Below are 19,657 nucleotides of genomic sequence, written 5' to 3' on the forward strand. Positions count from 1 at the left end.
GCTGCCCTGAGCTCCAACCAATTTATGTTATGACCAGAATTCGCTGGGGGAAAAGGAGTGGAACTCCTTTCAGAAGATGTCTGAGAGGCAACAACCACTGGAGAGATTGTCTGAGAGCTGCAGGCAGCAAGATCGACTTGTCCATTTTGACTGCAATTGCATCCAAGTGGGGAAGCAGAAGCCACTGTAGCTGTCTGGTATGAGCTTAGGCCCACGGAATTAGGTTCATACAAGGGATTAGGAGGCCAGGTACATGTTGTAGGTTGATCAGGTCTGTGAATCTGTGTACTATGAGAGATTGGACTGAGGCCTGGATCTTGGCTATGAGTCTAGTGCAGGGGTAATAATCCCTGTGGAGGTGTCCATCAAGGCTCCTAGGTGGATCCGATGACTCTTACAGGCAGTGATGAGGAATCCGTGACTCCTCAGACAAAGCAGAGTTTGCTGAATATCACTTTGTGCCTGAAGTAGTGATGGGGACCTGATCAAAAGGTCGTCTTGTGTATTTCCTGTTGCCTGAGTTATGTCACCAATGCTATCATGGGCTTGGTGAAAACTCGAGGTGTTGAAGCAAGACCAAAGGGCCTTGTACTGAAATTGTCTATGCGCATAAGCAAAGCGGAGAAATTTGCAATGGTCTGGAAAAACTAGGGCTGGTAAAGAAGTCTCCTTGAGGTCTATGGAAGCAATGAAGTCCCATAACTGCCATACCTCCGTGATGGACTTTAACATTTCCATCCAGAACGTCCTGTATAGAACATACTGACTGAGTGTTCAAAGGTTTAAAACTGCCCAAGCACCCCTGCTTTTTTGAGGACCAGAGACAGGTGGGAGTAGAGCTTCAGCTATGGGGCAGTATACAAAGGCAATAAATAAATAAATAAAGCCTCATCCCCTCCTTTCCCTCTGGAACTGGCTCTACCGCTCCTGCTGATAGGAGCTGTTCTATTTGTTGAGTCATGTTGTGAGCCTTGATCTGATCCTTGGGGAAAGGTGTGGGATAGAAGCGATGGTGTGGGAGGGAGGAGAATTCGAGTTTGAGGGAATAAAGTCTGAATACAGATAAGATAATAGAGAAACACCTGAGGGGAAAACACCAACTAAAGCCTACCAGGAAGCCAGGAGACGTCTAATTGGACTGGCAGGAAACTGACACTGAGGAGACGCTGAGAGGGATAGGAGGAGGAGCATTCAAATCAACAAGAGAGATTTCCTGCCTGGGCTAGAGGAGGCTGATAACCCAATGTGGGCTATGTGGGTGAGTCAGCCGGGAAAAACAGGAGATCACTTGTGCATATCAGAGGTATCTAGGAATTGTGAAAAGATAGGTGGCTGTTATAACCCATTAGACAAACTGGGGGAACCACAAGACCTCAGCAGCAGTCTGGGTGTGGAAGTGCCATCCGAAGATAACCCTTACATCCCCTGCTTGCCATGGCCCAGAGATTTAGCAGCACAGCATCATTTGGAACATCTGAGGGTTGGGGGAAGGGAAGCTTGTAAACATCTTTGTCCTTTTCCCTTGTGCCTCCTGCATCTGCTACCAGGAGCTATGAGAAACATAACTGGCAGCCCGGGTGAGGAATTCCTGCCCCTTGAGAGACATGAACATCTATTTTTATTGTTGCTATATGTTGTAAGCCACTTTGAGAACTTCTGTAATTAGGCAGCATATAAGTATTTAAAATAAAATATGGCTGAAGTATGTAGCTAAAACGCTGTTTAATCAGCTTTAATCTTAATGTCTCCATCTTTTTCTGCTACACAAGTGCCACAATCATATGCCAGCTGCACATGCAGACACATTTCTTTATTCCAGGCACACTCTTACGAGCTATATATTCCACATTCTCCAAAGTTTTAAGTGGAGCCTAGTGTGAATGTGCATTTTAGCCATTGGATTTACACTAGGGTTACTCTTTTTTGTTCTCGGCAAATGTACCAGAAATGGGAGTGATTTGTGTGTACAAAATAAATAGCAACATGGTTCTCAGCACAGATGCTTGCTCTCACAGTTGTTCTACACACTGGGATATATAGCACAAAGAATGCCAATATATTTTTAGTCTTCCTTTTAATTGTTTTCCCTTGATAAACACTTAGGGATTAAGTTAGAAAGAGAACTTGCAGGTTAAAGTTCTTAAATCATCACTTTTAAACTACCTATTATCAGTTACAGAAGGTAGAAATAAGAGAATAATTACCATCATATTAATAAGCAAAGTACTTACTGGACCCAAAATGTAGATACAGAAGACAGATAGATCAATAAAGCATTCTAACAGCGAGATTACTGAAACTGCATAGTAAAGAGTGGAGATAGCACTTTGGAAACTTATCACAGTTGTCAAAGATGCTGCTAATATTTCCCCCTCCCTTCACAAAAGCAGGAATTGAATCCCAAAAATGTATGAAGAATAGAAGTGGGTGGGGACACCAGAAAAATTAGTGGGCCACAGGCATGAAAAAAAAATCACAGAGTGGAACAGAACATAAACAAGAGAATACAAATAACATTAAAGAACAGTTAAATGCAAAATGAGGAGGGATGCCAAAGTATAAACACAACACAATCAATTTTTGTGGTGGGGCAGTTTCTAAAATATCATTTTCTGAAAGAATCAATTTTGCATGTTTCAAACAGCGAGCAAAATTGAACAAGGAGATAACAACATAAGGGTATGAAGCCCCTTTTCCATTAATAAATTTGCAGATCAACCTCCCTTTCTTATGGAAGAATTAGTTAAGACTGTTAGTTTCACTTAAATTATAAGAATACTCTATAGCTGCTTAAGAATCCAACACTTACTATGCAAGCGACGGGAATCATTCCTCAAAGAATTAGTTTTTTTAGCAAAACAAGATAGATTGGCATGAAAACAAATGCACTAGAAAGAAGAATTTGACAAAGCAAACTAAGATGTCTACATGAGCTTCCAAAGTTCTGCTGTCCTATGGGCAAAATTACTGGACATGGCAGATACTTTTGACACCCAACATCAATCTCAAGCAATTTGAAGAAATGTGTTCCAATAAAAAAATAAGACTGATGCTTCAAATGTATAATATAAAATCACAAAATTGGTTATCAACTACAGCCTGGAAAGCTGGACTCAAATTGCCTTCTAGTAACCCCACAATGAAGCTAAACTATAGAAATGCAAAACTCTTAGGTAAGTAGGTAGGAAGGTAAGTAAGTTTTGGGGTTCTATGACACTGCAATATTATCACAGAGGTCCTGATTGTAGCGAGGCTTCTAAGCACATTTAGACAAACATGCTTACAAACTCTCTTCAGATCATTCTGCTCAGTGGCTCAATGGCTACTAGCCATGATGGCTGTGCTCTGCCACCCTAGTCAGAGGCAGCATGCTTCTGAAAACCAGTTGCCGGAAGCCTCAGGAGGGGAGAGAGTTCTTGCACTCGGGTCCTGCTTGCAGGCTTCCCCCAGGCACCTGGTTGACCACTGTGAGAACAGGATGCTGGCCTAGATGGGCCACTGGCCTGATCCAGCAGGCTCTTCTTATGTTCTTATGTTCTTATGCATGGGAAAGCTGAGGGTGGAGTAGGTGAGGCCAGCATGTGCACCTTCACCCCTCTCTCTAGTTTGAGCCCTCACATGCTTGTGCGTGTCTGAATAGGGCTACAGTCAGTAAGGGACAGAATACACCTACATTCTTTGAAAAGCAAAGAAAAAAGTTTTCAATTTGTATAGCTACATTTAACATTTCAACGTGTACAAAAAATATCTATCCACATAAAGAGAATATATTTATAAAGGGAATCTATTTATAGCACAGCTTTTAGGAGAAGCACGACACAATAAAGGGCCTTTCCAAGTTAAGTTTTTAGTGCAATAAATGCTCCATTCTTACCTGGATGTGCTCCCTTGCAGTTGCAAGGAATATTGTGTTTCACCCACAGTAAATGTACCAAATTTTGTACTGAGGAAAAGTGTACTGCCAATAACACATCCATATTACAATTGCCACATACAATGGGATTGTGCAAAACTCAATGGTGAACATGACATAATGCCTGCAAGGTGAATAGTGACAGGTAACACAGCCTTCCTTCTCCTTTACCTATGTGCCTTTAAAAAATTGATCTTTGCTGTTCAGTATGGGAATTTTCAAGTAATCTCTTTTTTTTAAGGAAGTTGGGAACACCAGCAAGGGTGCCTTCTCCCATGGCACCCAGCTTTTCTTTTTATGGTTCTTCACTGACTCTGCATTTCTTTCCCTCTAGCACTAAACAACACCCAAAACTATGTGAATAATATACAGCTATTTTGTTAGAATGGAGACAAGTAGAAGTCCAGAATGCAGTTGCTTCATAAATTCACTTATCTTTGGGACATGCTGCAAGTATCAAGTATGTTTCATCAAGGACAGTCTTGCTCTTTGATGGGCAATACAAATTATGCCAGGGTATTCATCTATAAATGTTTTCTCAAGAAAAAAAGCTTCAGGTGCTACTTTTAACTGTATAGATCACTCCACTGTCAATCAAAAAAAGTTCATTCTTTACAAATTTCTGCTGAAGTTAACAAGACAAGTACTATCCAGAGGCAGTGCTTCAGAAGCACAAGGAATCATTAAGTGACAAAACTGGAAAGGTGTATGTGCTTTGATTTATTACATAATTCATGCTATGAAGAGATGCTAAGCAACCTCCAATATTTTAAATAGCTTTAGAGAATAATGCATTAAAGGAAGGCAACTAACAAGCCATGTACTTTTCCTCAACACACAAGTCTTGAACGAATGACTGTTACAGAGCACTGCACCTATTCATGTGAAATTTCCCCTATTCTGTACACTACTGTACTTTGGGAAATACTTGGCATCATTTAAATGGCATTTTGAAGGTATGACCTTGTGCTTCAAGAATGTATTATTAATGTCCTGCCCAGAGCGAGACTCACGAGACAGAGACGAGGATGGAATCAATTCCTGTTTTATTAAAGTAACATCGAAGGCAATACGTTTCATAGGCACGCTATACTGCAGTCCCTAACTAGGCTACCTAAGTAAACTCTGCAGCGTGTGAAGGAAGTTGAGTCAGCACCCCTGTCAGTAGGGAGCAGGCTTAAGTACGAAAGGTCTTCGCCCGTAATCTCTGACTCCTCCGAAGAACCTCCCTCTGACCGAAGCGCTTCTCCCGGCATCTGGCGCAGGGCAAAAGGGGGCGTGCCTCCACTGGCTCATCCGACAACACAGCCTCGATAGGTGCCGACTCAGCTTCAGGAGGTTGGGAAGCGCTTGATGTGCCAAGGGGGGAGCTCAGGGGGGTGGAGTTGGCGCGTGCGCCAAGACATCCCCCAACAGCTCTATGGGGGCGTCTGAAAGCTGAGCACAGTCTTCCTCGGCGGGAGGACTGTCCGTGGGAGCTGGCACAGTGTCAAACACTCCGAAAGTTTTAACACCCTCTGATTCTTCCCCTTGCCCTAGCAGCTGGCACTGACACTTATCCAGCCCCCCTCTTTGATCCTCCTGAGGGAGCTGGGGCTCGACAATTAATGGTGATAATGAAAGTGGGAAAGCATGTTTACTATCTAGGCTTCTTTATTCATCTGTTACTGTCTTGATCACCCTGTGCTTCCATACACCACCTGCTTGTCAGCCTCTCAGTTGAGTCAGTCACATTATTTTGTTCTCACCAGGTTACTCCATCCAATAGCAGGTATGACAAAGTATGACTGTCTGTACCAATTTGGAAGAAAACAGCACTTAAGCCATCTTCAACACACTGAAATGAACAGTTCTGGTAATCTTGATGAAACAATGACATCATACTTCTGCCCTGTGACTTTGAAGAATCGTGGGGGGGGGGGAGAGAGAAAGAACAGTTCTATCAGTGTAGAAGAGCTATAGTCCCAAAATTTAAGCCAAACAGCATTAAGTAATTATGTATTCATTTAGGCACAGATGCCCCCCTGTTGATGAAGACATTATTCAAAATTATCTTTTCTATTTGCTAGTGAGGAAGTAGCCACTGGATGAAGCATAGCTCTTATTGCTGAACACAAGGGCTCCTGTGTGCACAGGTTCAATTTCTTTATTTAAGCCAGTGGTTCTTAAATTTCCTAGCACAGGAAACCCCTGCTGAGGAACTCCTGGGTGCTGCAGTGAATTGCTGGGGTACATTCTAGGCTGCACTCACAGTACACACAGGGCACTTACTAGGAGAGCGTTCACCAAGCCTCATGGGCCTTGCATTTGCCCCTTGCAAATTGCAAGTCTTCCCTAAAACCCACCCATCATTATAACACATATGTACATTGCAGAGGAAGAACAGTAACGGAAGAAAAGATGTCTTCTGAAGACCTGTCTAGCATTCCTCATCTCTTTGAAGAATCTTCAAAGGAACTGGAGTTTTTAGGAACACCCTGAAAGTCATGTATTTAAATGAATAGGGATGTCTTTACCCTATAGCTTCATGTGTACTTCACTGCTCCTACACACAGAAGCAACTGGTACTCTACAACAGGAAGAGGGTAACACAGCAAAGAGCAACGCAGAGGGCTCACATTTGGTAACTTTAGCATAATGAAATTGTTCAAGAAAAGCAGCAGATACTCATCCTTGCCCTTTGGCAGAAACAGCAGGAGATGAAGCACGTTTGGAACCTATTAAAAGTTACAGACAGCTTGCCTGAAAGCAGAGCTTGGAAAAGTTACTTTTTTGAACTACACCTCCCATCAGCCCCAGCCAGCATGGCCACTGGATTGGGCTGATGGGAGTTGTAGTTCAAAAAAGTAACTTTTCCAAGCTCTGCCTGAAAGTGCTGTTTCACGCAGCCAATAGGCAGGAGCACACCATTAATTATGTAATATTGAATAAATATTCCCTTCTCCAACCCCCCAAATAAAAATTAACATGAAATAAATCACTCAGAAAGCAATGGTATTCAAGACTGATATTTGAATTTGACTACTCAAACATGTGATGAAAATAACATGCTTCTAAACGGACCTAGTTTTCCAACAGTGGGTCAACAGGAGCTGACCACCTCCATCTTTCACAAAGCCCAAAAAACAGAAACTATTTTCACAAGCAGCTATTAGCTTATCTCTCTTCATCGAAAAGCATCTATTACGCAACAGGCAAAAGCCTCAGCTTCCCATTTCATCCCATTTCCTGTTAAGTAAGGGATACTAACAGTTTGAGTGTTCCGTAAGTACTACAGAGGAATTTCCTAATTCCTGTCAGATTGCCCCATGGAGTGTCTGTGTAAGTGTCTTATAGTTTTCCCCCTCAGTCTAATTAATGGCCCAACTCTTAACAGCAGAGACCTTAATTAAAAGGGACATCAGAGAAGGACTAGCTGTGCTTTGGAATGTTTTTAACTGTAATTGTGTTTTAGAATGTTTTAAACTACTTTTAGAATGCTTTTCTTTCTTTCTTAAACTGTTTTGCTGATGTTTGCCATTCTGGGTTCCTTAGGGAGGAAGAGCAGGATAGACATTTATTATCATCATCATCATCATCACCATCCCTTCTCCCTATCAGACTGCTTTCCACAGCAAGCCTCAACTCAGAAACAGCCAAATGGGCAAGCTCTGCTATATCCTGATATTTCCTTTCCCCGTGGGAAAAGGACGGGGAATTCCAGGCTGCCTGGAGCAACTCAGGCATGCAACAAAGCCAGCAAGGGAAGAATTAGAAAAATCACAATTTTTCATATGGTTACCAAGACCAGCTAAAAATTGCAGACCGTGCAGGTAATATTAGTATTATTTTTTAAGCAAAAGACAGGTTGATAAGTATGGTTCTGTAGATTCAAAACCTTTTCATAATGGAAAATGCACAAAGATACAGGATAGGAGGTTATGGATTGTATCCAACATAGCACTAAGTCATGGTCCTGTCAGCACAAGGATTTCCACTTATGCAACAGGTCTTCTTTGCCTTGCACACCCCATAAATTTGTTCTAGGGATTCCCCCTCAAACCCCTGGAGCAGTTTTGGGGAGGAGAGGAGTCCTGTTGCACAAATATAAATCCTTTTGCTGACAGGACACATTAGTTGAATACCACCCAAACTGTAACACTCCTCCACCAAATGAACTTGAAAATATTTTAGGAATGTTGTTAAATAACGTATTTAAGAGTAACATCAACAAGTTGATGACATTTTAATTCAAAGGTACATAAGAAACACTGCAATTTCACCCTCAGGGTAAAGACTAGAAAGAAAATTCCTAACAAAATGATGGCTCTCCTCTTCCTGAAGCTGAATGAGTCACTTGTTCAATCTGGGGACATTTCTCACTCTTTTACAATTTTTAAGGCTAAAATTTAAAGAAACAAACTACTATAGTTCTTGCAAGACCTCATGACCCATTCTGTACTGCAGAAGAAGTAATAATCTTGCCACCAAAAGCAGGTTCTTTTCAAAGTAATATTTTAAGTAGAGTCCTTAAACTAATTTGTCAATGGGAAGAGAATGCTGAATAAAACCTGACAATTTTAGAAACAGGCTGTGAACTTTTAATTCAGGGAACATTTTGTTATTCCTGCTACCTGAGACTGGTAGTGTGAAGTGTGTCATGGTAACAGTTCTAAGACATTACATGGAACCTCGACTGTAAAATAAGGACTTGTAATTTTTGTATTTTCTACTACAAGTGATTGCAGCTTTATGATCATAACATGACCACAATCTATTACAATGGATCAAGATAGTAACCAGTCTACAATAAAACACTAGCACTGCAATCCTATACATGTTTACTCAAAAGTAAGTTCTGCTTGAGTTCAATGGGGCCTAGCCGCAGATGTGTAGATATAGGATAGCAGCCTAAACGATGTTGAGAGTGGACACAACATTACAGTTGAAAATAATTCATACTATTCTTCCCTTGATGAATTATTTTGAAACAGCTCTCAGAGCAACTGCAGAGATATGAAGTCCCAAATCCTTTCTCTGTCTTTCTGTTAACCACCTAATCTAGCATGTTAAAATTGGTTAATATTCATACAGTAGTAACAATCATATTTAGGATTGCCAGGTCAGAAGCATCCCAAACCCTGAGATTTCAGAGGCATGCCCTAGTGATATCATGGAGCTTGCTCTAGTGATGTCATTAAGCATGATACATTAAGCATCAACCACAGTTACTTGGAGCATACCACTCAACTTAAGCTAAATGAGGGTGTTTCCATGTCCAGCTGAAGTGACGGGATCATTCTTTCTTACCTGCATAGAGAGCCTGGGTAAGGAACATTTAATCTTACCTACTTGCTTCTGGCAAGAAGGGTTTAAGTGCCCTCAAGCCAGGCCAATCACCAGAAGATCATTGTAGCAAGAAAGCCTAGTGTTGTGGAGATGTTAGATGGGAGCCCTCAGGAGTAAAGATGGATGCCCCTGAAGGCTGCAATTCTAAATACACTTACTGAGGGACTAAGCCCCATAGATCTCAACAGGACTTACTTCTGAGTAGATATTGTTATGATTGTGCTGTTGGTAAGGCTTGACTAGGGATCCTCTGCAACGATATCCATCTTAAAGCAGGGTTGGCAACCCGCTGCCTGGAATGCCCTGCCCTTTTAACATGACTGCTCCAAACATCTTTACATATTTGACCCTTCACTGCCGAAAGAAGTTTCAGAAATGAGTAAGAGTAAGAATCAAGATGATTCTCAACTCTTTCCTGCCTACTCTGTGGGATGCTTATAAACTTGCTTTCACAGCCAACCCAATTCCAGTGAGTAATAACTGACAGAGAGAAAACACACATGGTTTGGTCTACCTTCACAGGCAGTAGATTAGGAACAACAGCAATTGAAGCCACACTTCCCAGTATGTGAATACTCTTTTACCACTTTGGGGCAAGAAACAGACCATCATGCAAATGACAAAGTGCATCATCAGTGGGTTTAAGGGGATTGAGCTGACCACATGGAACCACTGTTGTTGCTTCAGTGGATAAAAGAGAATAGGTCAGAGATAAATGAAATGCAAATAGAAAAAGGAAAGCAAAATACAGTATTGATTTCCTAAATGCAATACCATATCAACCACAACAAGATTCCTATAAGTAAGACAGAAAGCTCAGCATTCCACAACAGCCAGGGTTCCTAACCAGAACTAAAAAAATCCTGGCAGCCAGTTAGCCACGGTCACAGAAATCCACATAGAATCATAGAATAGTAGAGTTGGAAGGGGCCGATAAGGCCATCGAGTCCAACCCCCTGCTCAATGCTGGAATCCAAATCAAAGAATTCCCGACAGATGGCTGTCCAGCTGCCTCTTGAATGCCTCCAGTGTCGGAGAGCCCACTACCTCTCTAGGTAATTGGTTCCATTGTCGTATGGCTCTAACAGTTAGGAAGTTTTTCCTTATGTCCAGTTGAAATCTGGCTTCCTGCAACTTGAGCCCATTATTCCATGTCCTGCACTCTGGGACGATCGAGAAGAGATCCCGGCCCTCCTCTATGTGACAACCTTTCATGTACTTGAAGAGTGCTATCGTATCTCCCCTCAGTCTTCTCTTCTCCAGGCTAAACATGCCCAGTTCTTTCCGTCTCTCCTCATAGGGCTTTGTTTTCAATCCCCTGATCATCTTTGTTGCCCTCCTCTGAACCCGTTCCAGTTTGTCTACATCCTTCTTGAAGTGCGGAGACCAGAACTGGATGCATTATTCAAGATGAGGCCTAACCAGTGCTGAATAGAGGGGAACTAGTACTTCACGCGATTTGGAAACTATACTTCTGTTAATGCAGCCTAATATAGCACCTTTTTTGCAGCCACATCACACTGTTGGCTCATATTCAGCTTGTGATCAATGACAATTCCAAGATCCTTCTCACATGTCATACTGCTGAGCCAAGTATCCCCCATCTTATTACTAGCATTTGGTTTCTTTTTCCTAAGTGTAGAACTTTGCATTTATCCCTGTTGAATTTCATTCTGTTGTTTTCAGCCCAATGCTCCAGCCCATCAAGGTCCCTTTGAATTTTGTTTTTGTCTTCCATGGTATTAGCTGTGTCACCCAATTTTGTATCATCTGCAAATTTGATAAGCATGCTTTGTACCTCCTCATCCAAGTCATTAATAAAAATGTTAAAGAGCACTGGGCCCTGGACTGAGCCCTGTGGTACCCCAGTTGTTACTTCCACCCAGTTTGCAAAGGAACCACTGATAAGCACTCTTTGAGTACGATTCTGGAGCCAACTGTGGATCCATCTGATAGTTGTTTCATCCAGCCCACATTTAGCTAGCTTGCTAATCAGAATATCATGGGGCACTTTGTCAAAAGCTTTGCTGAAGTCCAGATGTATTATGTTCACAGCATTCCCACAGTCTACAAGGGAGGTTACCTGATCAAAAAATGAGATGAGATTAGTTTGACAGGATTTGTTCTTCATAAATCCATGTTGGCTCCTAGTAATCACTGCATTGCTTTCAAGGTGCTTACAGATGGACTGCTTTATAATCTGCTCCAGAATTTTTCCAGGGATTGATGTTAGGCTGACTGGTCTGTAGTTCCCTGGTTCTTCCTTCTTGCCCTTTTTGAAGATAGGGACAACATTAGCTCTCCTCCAGTCATCCGGCACTTCACCAGTCCTCCATGATTTCGCAAAGATAATAGACAACGGTTCTGAGAGTTCTTCAGCCAGTTCCTTCAATACCTAGGATGCAGTTTATTGGGCTCTGGAGATTTGAAATCATTCAAAGTGGTTAGGTATTCCTTGACCATTTGTCTATCAATCTCAAGCTCCATTCCTGCCCCTTCTACTTCATGTTTCCCGGGAGGGTCATAGACCCTTTTTTGGGAGAAGACTGAGCCAAAGTAGGAATTGAGCACTTCTGCCTTTTCTTTGTCATCTGTTATCATTTTGCCATCCTCATTGAGTAGCTGTGCCACCATTTCTTTTCTCTGTCTTTTACTATGGACGTATATGAAGAAAGCTTTTTTGTTGCTTTTATTTATTATTTATTTATTACATTTATACCCCGCCTTTCTTTTCATCATAGAAACCCAAGGCGGCTTACATATGGTTCCCAGATGGTCTCCCATCCAGGCACTGACCTGACCAGACCTGACCCTGCTTAGCTTCAGCAGGATGCTGGCCTCATGTGCCTTCAGACCATAGCCTGACACATGCAGAACAACTTGAGCCGGGCGCTGCAGTTTGTGCAGAATATTGCAGCACGACGGCTGACATTAGTGAGACCCTATAAGCACATAATACCTCTACTCTGAAATCTGCACTGGTTGCCGATTTACTATCAAGCCAAATTCATGGTGTGCTTTCCAAGTTACGGGTGCCACACAGTACTTGTTCTGCTCTTGTAAGAAATTGATTCTTTAGTGTGGCAGTACCTATACTTTGGAACTCCCTACCTATTTCCATTAGGCAGAAGCCTTCATTGTACTCATTTTGGCACCTGCTAAAAACATTTTTGTTTAGGCAAACCTACCCAGGCATGTAGAAGCCATTATGTTGGTTTTTAACTCATTGTGTGTTTTATTATTTTGAATGTTTTTTTAAATACCAGTCTTTAACTGTTTTTGCCAATAATTTTATTGTTTTAATTCCTTCTATAAACCGCTTTGAGGGTTTTTTTTACAGTAAAGCGGTATATAAATGTTGTAAATAAAATAGATAAATAAATTTTAGAGTCACTATGTCCCTTGAGTCTCTTTCCTCTTTTATACTTAGTCAGGCCATTTGTTACCATCTAGCTCCGTACTCCCCCTCTAGGATGCACACCTTAACATGGTGAGGGGGTTTGAGAGTGTTGAAGAAGCTAAGAGCAATGCCGTCACGAGTCTTGACCAAGAGGCTAGACTCCGAGCAGGGGCACCCAAGGCAGAATGGTCAAAGCTGAAACGCCAGACTAAGATGCATCCAAACTCAGAGGAAGGCAATGGTAAACCACCTCTGAATATCTCTTACCACAAAAACCCTATGAACAGAGTATCCAAAATGCAACACGAGATAGTGCTGGAAGATGAGACCCCTAAGTCAGAAGGCACTCACCGAGATACTGGGGAAGAACAAAGGACAAGTACGAATATCTCTGTGGCTAATGACGCAGCTGGGTCAAAGCCAAAAGGAAGCCCAGAGGCTGATGCTCAAGGAGAGTCCGGAGTTGTACGACACACACAATAGGAACAAGGAATGTGAGAAGCATGAACCAGGGAAAGTTAGAAATTGTCAAGCAAGAAATGGAACGCATCAACATTACAATACTTGGTGTGAGCAAACTAAAATGGACGAGAATGGGACATTTTCAATCAGGCAACTACAAAATATTTTATGCAGGAAATGAGAAATTAAGAAGAAATGGGGTTGCTTTAATAGCGAGAAGTGATGTAGCAACAGCAATTAGGAGCTACAACGCAAGGTCTGAGCGAGTTATATCAATGAGATTAAACAGGAAACCTATACACATAACCATCATCCAAGTCTATGCTCCGACGGCAAATGCAGAAGAGGAGGAATTGGAGAAATTTTACACAGAAGTACAGGAAGAAATTGATCACACACCAAAACAAGATGTGCTGATAATCATGGGGGATTGGAATGCAAAAGTAGGGAACAGAGAAGAATTAGGAATTGTGGGGAAATGGGGCTTAGGAGACAGAAATGAAGCAGGAGAAAGACTTATTGAATTGTGCGAAGCCAATAATTTGTTTCTTGCAAACACATTTTTTAAATAACCAAAAAGGCGACTGTACATGTGGACATCACCCAATGGTCAATATAGGAATCAAATTGATTATATAATTAGTAGCAGAAGATGGAGGAGTTCCATACTTTCTGCGAAAACAAGACCAGGAGCAGACTGCGGTACAGATCATGAACTGGTCGTATCAAAAATCAGAGTAAAGCTAAAGAAGAACAACAAAGCAATCATAATGTCAAAATACAATTTAAATAACATCCCAGAAAAATATAAAGATCAAATAAGGAACAGGTTTGAGGCTTTAAACTTAGTTGACAGAGGAGCAGAAGAACTATGGAATGAAGTCAGAGACATTATCAGGGAAGAATGCAAAAAGACAATACCTCTAGTTAAAAAGAGAGAAAGACCCCCAATGGATTAATGAAGAAACTCTTAAAATGGTTAAAGAGAGAAGGAAAGGAAAAAACCAAAAGGAGATAGAAACACAGTCAGAACCCTAAATGCAACAATACAACGACTAGTACATAGGGACAAACAGAACTATTACAGTAGATACTGTATAGAAATAGAAGAGGACAACAAAAAGGGTAGAACAAGAGCCCTGTTCCAAAAGATTAGAGAAATGAAAGGGAAATTTAAACCAAGAGTAGGGATGTTGAACAATCAACAGGGAAACATGCTGACTGACCGAGATGAAATAAAAGGAAGATGGAAGCAATACACTGAAGAACTCTATAAAAGAGATGCCAGGATCACAGATTCATTCACAGAGGAATCATATGATGAAGAACCAGACATTTTAGAATGCGAGGTGAAAGCTGCTCTTAAAATACTTAGAAGAAACAAATCACCAGGAATAGATGGCATACCAATAGAGTTGCTACAAGCTACTGAGACTGAATCTGTCCAAATTTTGACAAAAATCTGTCAAGAAATATGGAAAACTAAACAATGGCACACAGACTGGAAGTGTTCCATATACATCCCAATTCCAAAAAAAGGGGATCCCAGGGAATGCAGTAATTATCAAACTATTGCCTTAATATCCCATGCAAGTAAAGTAATGCTCAAGATTCTACAACAAAGGCTCTTACCATATATGGAGCGAGAAATGCCAGATGTCCAAGCTGGATTTAGAAAGGGAAGAGGCACCAGAGATCATATCGCAAACACACATAATGGAACGGACCAAGGAATTTCAGAAGAAAAATCACCCTGTGCGTTATAGATTTCAGCAAAGCCTTTGACTGTGTAGATCATGAAAAACTATGGAATGCTTTAAAAGAAATGGGGGTGCCACAGCATCTGATTGTCCTGATGCGCAACCTATACTCTGCACAAGAGGCTACTGTAAGGACAGAATATGGAGAAACCGATTGATTCCCCATCGGAAAGGGTGTAAGACAGGGTTGTATTTTATCACCCTATTTATTTAATCTATATGCAGAACATATCATACGGAAAGCGGGATTGGACCAAAATGAAGGAGGTGTGAAAATTGGAGGGAGAAATATCAATAATTTAAGATATGCAGAAGATACCATACTATGTGCAGAAACCAATGATTTGAAACGAATGCTGATGAAAGTTCAAGAGGAAAGCACAAAAGCAGGACTACAGCTGAACATCAAAAAGACTAAAGTAATGACAACAGAAGATTTACATAACTTTAAAGCTGACAATGAGGACATTGAACTTGTCAAGGATTATCAATACCTTGGCACAGTCATTAACCAAAATGGAGACAATAGTCAAGAAATCAGAAGAAGGCTAGGACTGGGGAGCGCAGCTATGAGAGAACTAGAAAAGGTCCTCAAATGCAAAGATGTATCACTGAACACTAAAGTCAGGATCATTCAGACCATGGTATTCCCAATCTCTATGTATGGATGTGAAAGTTGGACAGTGAAAAAAGCGGGTAAGAGAAAAATCAACTCATCTGAAATGTGGTGTTGGAGGAGAGCTTTGCGGATACCATGGACCGCGAAAAAGACAAATAATTGGGTGTTAGAACACATTAAACCAGAACTATCACTAGAAGCTAAAATGATGAAACTGAGGTTATCATACTTTGGACACATCATGAGAAGACATGATTCATTAGAAAAGATAATAATGCTGGGAAAAACAGAAGGGAGTAGAAAAAGAGGAAGGCCAAACAAGAGATGGATTGATTCCATAAAGGAAGCCACAGACCTGAACTTACAAGATCTGAACAGGATGGCTCATGACAGGTGATCTTGGAGGTCACTGATTCATAGTGTCGCCATAAGTCGTAGTCGCCTTATAGGCACATAACAACAACAGCTTAGTACTGATGATATGGACTAGCATTGGCTCTCCAGAATTCCAGGCAATAGTCTTTTCCAGATATTGAATTTTGGTCCTTTGCGTGCAAAGCATGTGCCCTACCATTTAGCTACGACCCAGTTTTAAAAAGTATATTTTAAAATTGTTCTTTTCAATTTACTAATGAATGCACAGCATAACTAGGGCAGATCCACACCATGCATTTGAAGCACATGAATCCCACCACAGAATCATGGGAACTGTCGTTTGTTAAGGGTCGTGGGAACTATAACTGTGAGGGGGAAAACTACACTTCCCAGGATTCTTTTGGGGAAGTCATGCGCTTTAAATGCTAGTTGGATGTGCTTTAAATGTATTATGTGGATCTGCATTACTTCATAAACTTTGCCTACATATAAATCATTTTAATTAAATTTTTAAATGGAAATAAGCCACACAGTTTACTGGGTGACCACGGGCTATGCACCATCTCTCAGCCTAATCTGCCCCTCAAGGTGAAAACAACAGAGGGGGACCAGGAAGAAGGGCACACTTAAAATGTAGCAGAAATAATAATTTGTAAATAATTTACAACCAGTGTGAAATCAGATACATATCAAGACAGAGTATGAAGAAATGTTTATATAAGCATGAATGTCAAAGATGTTTACTATTTACACAATGTGTAAAGGTATCTATAGTGCAATCCTATGCATGTTTACTCAGAAACAAGTCCCAATGTATTCAATGGGGCTTATTCAGACAGGGAAGCATGCACAGGACTGCAATTCAGTCATAAGGAACTTCACTCACCCAATCCAAAATTCAGAATCATGGCTCGTTAAGCTGTTTTGCAACTGTTTATACTTGTTTTATTTTTACTGGATTTTAAATGGCTTTAATTCTTGTTGCGAGCTGCCGTGGTTTCCAACCCTACCTCACAGGGTTGTTGGAAATATTCCATATACACATACACTGAAGATGTAAAAATACATACAGTACACCCTATATAATAGTTTATTGTCAAAATCAGTTGGCTATCGCAGAACATTTTTTTAAAAAGTATTAGTTTCTTGCCAAATAAAAGTAGTGACACTTAAGTAAGTCCTGCCTAACTGCTTTAAATAAAGAAAAGGATCTGAGAGAGAGAGAAGGATTTACAACATAGTTCATTTCTATGTTCACTCAAAAGTCCAACTGATTTTCAGCACAATCCTAACCATGTCTACTCAAAAGTAAGTCCTACTGAATTCAATGGGGTTAGCTCCCAGGTATGTGGAGTTAGCATTGCAGCTTTACTCCCAGAAAAGCTTCATAACGGGAAGGTTTTCAAAACAGGTTATGAATAAGACAAATAAACTGCCCTCTTCAACAGTCCAGTAAAATTTAAACTTGTTTGACTCCTTAATTAGGGAAGTATAACACTGTAGCACTTTTTAAAACTTCTGTTCAAAAATTATTTGAAAGATAAAATGCATGCCATTTTTGCAAGCAATAAAAAACCCCTGCATGTAAACTTTTATGCCTACCAAGATCCTGCTGTGATCTTCTTGTAGTGCAATCTCACCCATGTTTACTCAGAAGCAAGTTCCAATCCTGTAGAAAGAAAGTACTCTTTATGCTGTTGAAAGCTATATATTTACTGAATTCCTGATGTGAGACAAGCAGGAAAAGGAAACTGTGCATCTAGCTATTGCCTGGGGATTAACAAATCTTGTCAATCACAGCCTTGACTTCACTTATTGGCTAGAAATCTGAAAGGGCAGAGATTAGAGCAGCTGGTATTAACAGAAGTTGCGGGGCTGTGTGTCTGACATTATGGTTTATATCTTTTGAACCAGACTACCTAGAAACTTAATTTTTTAAAAAATGAAAGCTAAGAGTCCGGAGATTAATGTAACTCACAGCTCAGAGTCTGGAGAGGACCCCAAAAACTCATAGTCTCTGGGCAAAAACTGGAGACTTTGCAATTTGATGAACAATGCTGTTTATTTCAAGTGGAGGTTGAGGGGAGGGAGTGAAAACTGTTGCAGAGTTTTATAACAGTTATTTAATGTTAATCATGTCCTTTACAGAGCAGAGCTCCTGATCAGAAGGCTTACAAAACAGGCAGGACAAAGCTCCACTGAAGAACAATTCTTGCTGTCATCGCTGGATAGTGTGAACATCGTTCTCTTCTGACACACTCTTTTCAATAGTTGAAAACTGTTGACCTATTATTTCTTCTACTCTCTGTTAAACATAGTTTTTTCCCCAGTTTTCTGTCACTGTTCTGTTCCTTTGCTGAAATATGACCAATGTGTCAAATCTTTCTAGAGTTTGGGGAACAAAGTAAGATTCTTTTACTTTATCCAATGAAGCTTTGGAACAGTGCTAAATATACCAGAAATATGGTGTTCTAAAACCTGGATCAGATGTGTCTATGAATGCAATCTAAAACTTATTAGCTTGCTCAGTAACTCAGCAACTTGCAAATCCTAGGTGTCAATGATACTGCTTCATCAGTTATTCTCCATTTGGGGGAACAAACCTGGGTTTGCCACAGAAAGTACATTCAACCCAATTTGGTTGTAGCTGCTTGTGATCTGATAAATGTACCTGTATGACATTGTTTCCAAACATGTTTGTCTCACTAATACCAAGTTTATTTAGGTACCTCTAAGATTGTTCTAAGTGTACAACTAAAGATGTAACATGCACATTTCCTTGTTCCTGGTTGATCATTGTTTTATCAACCCAACTTTCTAATTTAATAAGGTAATTTTGTGTTTTAGCCATCCCTTGGAGTAGAAACTTGGAACAGCTCACTAATGGGAAAATGTACACTGTTTAACCATCCCAACCAGTGAGGTTGCTGTTGACCCCATTAGCCATTTGAAATATTTCTAAAAACTTTTTAGAAAAATTGAACTGCTTCATACTCTATGTACTCCTGTACAATTATGGGGTTAGTTTATATATGCTTATAGCATTAATTTACAAAATATGTTGCCAGCAGTATCCCTTTAAATCTGGAATGCTTAATGAAATGGAAAACGTAGAAATATTTAGTTATTATGCTATGTGATGTAACATGGTAATCTCGCACTATTTCCTCAACCCCTTGGAATTTGATTTTAAGTGTATACTGATGCTTGTGGTGTGTACTCTTGAATCTTCTTTTAGACCCCAGTGGGATGTTGTGAGTTTTTTGGTACTATTTTATTTAGTTGTATTATTCAAACAATAAAAATTGAAGTAAAACAATTATAGGGTCAATTGTCCTACAGCATTTCATCTCCTCATCCCAACTTTTCTATTTTTTTAATTCCTTTAATTTAGTAAGGGCTAAATTTAATTTAGGAAGGGCTGGATTTACCCTTATTGAAATAAATGGAAAAGTAAATTAAGCTAATTGTGGTCCATTCTATCCCCAGCAACTTCTCAAAATAGGGTAAAGAAAATTACCTAACATTTTGTCTCTATTTTCCCTCAGAACATTTCAACCTAAAAGGTGAAGTATATGTCCTATGAAGGTTCAAACATTAAATCAACAATTAAATACTACCACCTAAAGCCAAAAAAGATGGATTGACAAATATTTTCAAAGTTTAACACTCCACCCCTGAACAGATTACATGAAATAAGTTTGGTTGATTGCTGTGGAATCTATATCTGTCAGGGAACACAAGGAAGCTGAACAGCAGATGCTACCATACTGTGGATAGCACCCTGAAGCTATCATGAT

General features: G+C 40.4%; 1 protein-coding gene across 3 annotated transcripts in view; it reads right to left on the minus strand.

The window, feature by feature from the left end:
* Window positions 1-19,657, minus strand: part of SLC44A1 (solute carrier family 44 member 1) — a 130,181-nt gene that overhangs the window by 98,202 nt on the left and 12,322 nt on the right. For 2 of the 3 annotated variants that reach the window (XM_061633159.1, XM_061633143.1), the window contains exon 4: window positions 17,460-17,526. The exons of the other annotated variant lie outside the window; for it this stretch is intronic. In XM_061633159.1, coding sequence (XP_061489143.1) covers window positions 17,460-17,501 — 42 coding nt within the window. In that variant the 5' untranslated portion in view covers window positions 17,502-17,526. The remainder of the gene's footprint in view (window positions 1-17,459; window positions 17,527-19,657) is intronic. 3 annotated transcript variants of the gene reach the window in all.

The sequence above is a fragment of the Rhineura floridana genome, chromosome 1, assembly GCF_030035675.1.
Source record: "Rhineura floridana isolate rRhiFlo1 chromosome 1, rRhiFlo1.hap2, whole genome shotgun sequence".
Taxonomy (NCBI): domain Eukaryota; kingdom Metazoa; phylum Chordata; class Lepidosauria; order Squamata; family Rhineuridae; genus Rhineura; species Rhineura floridana.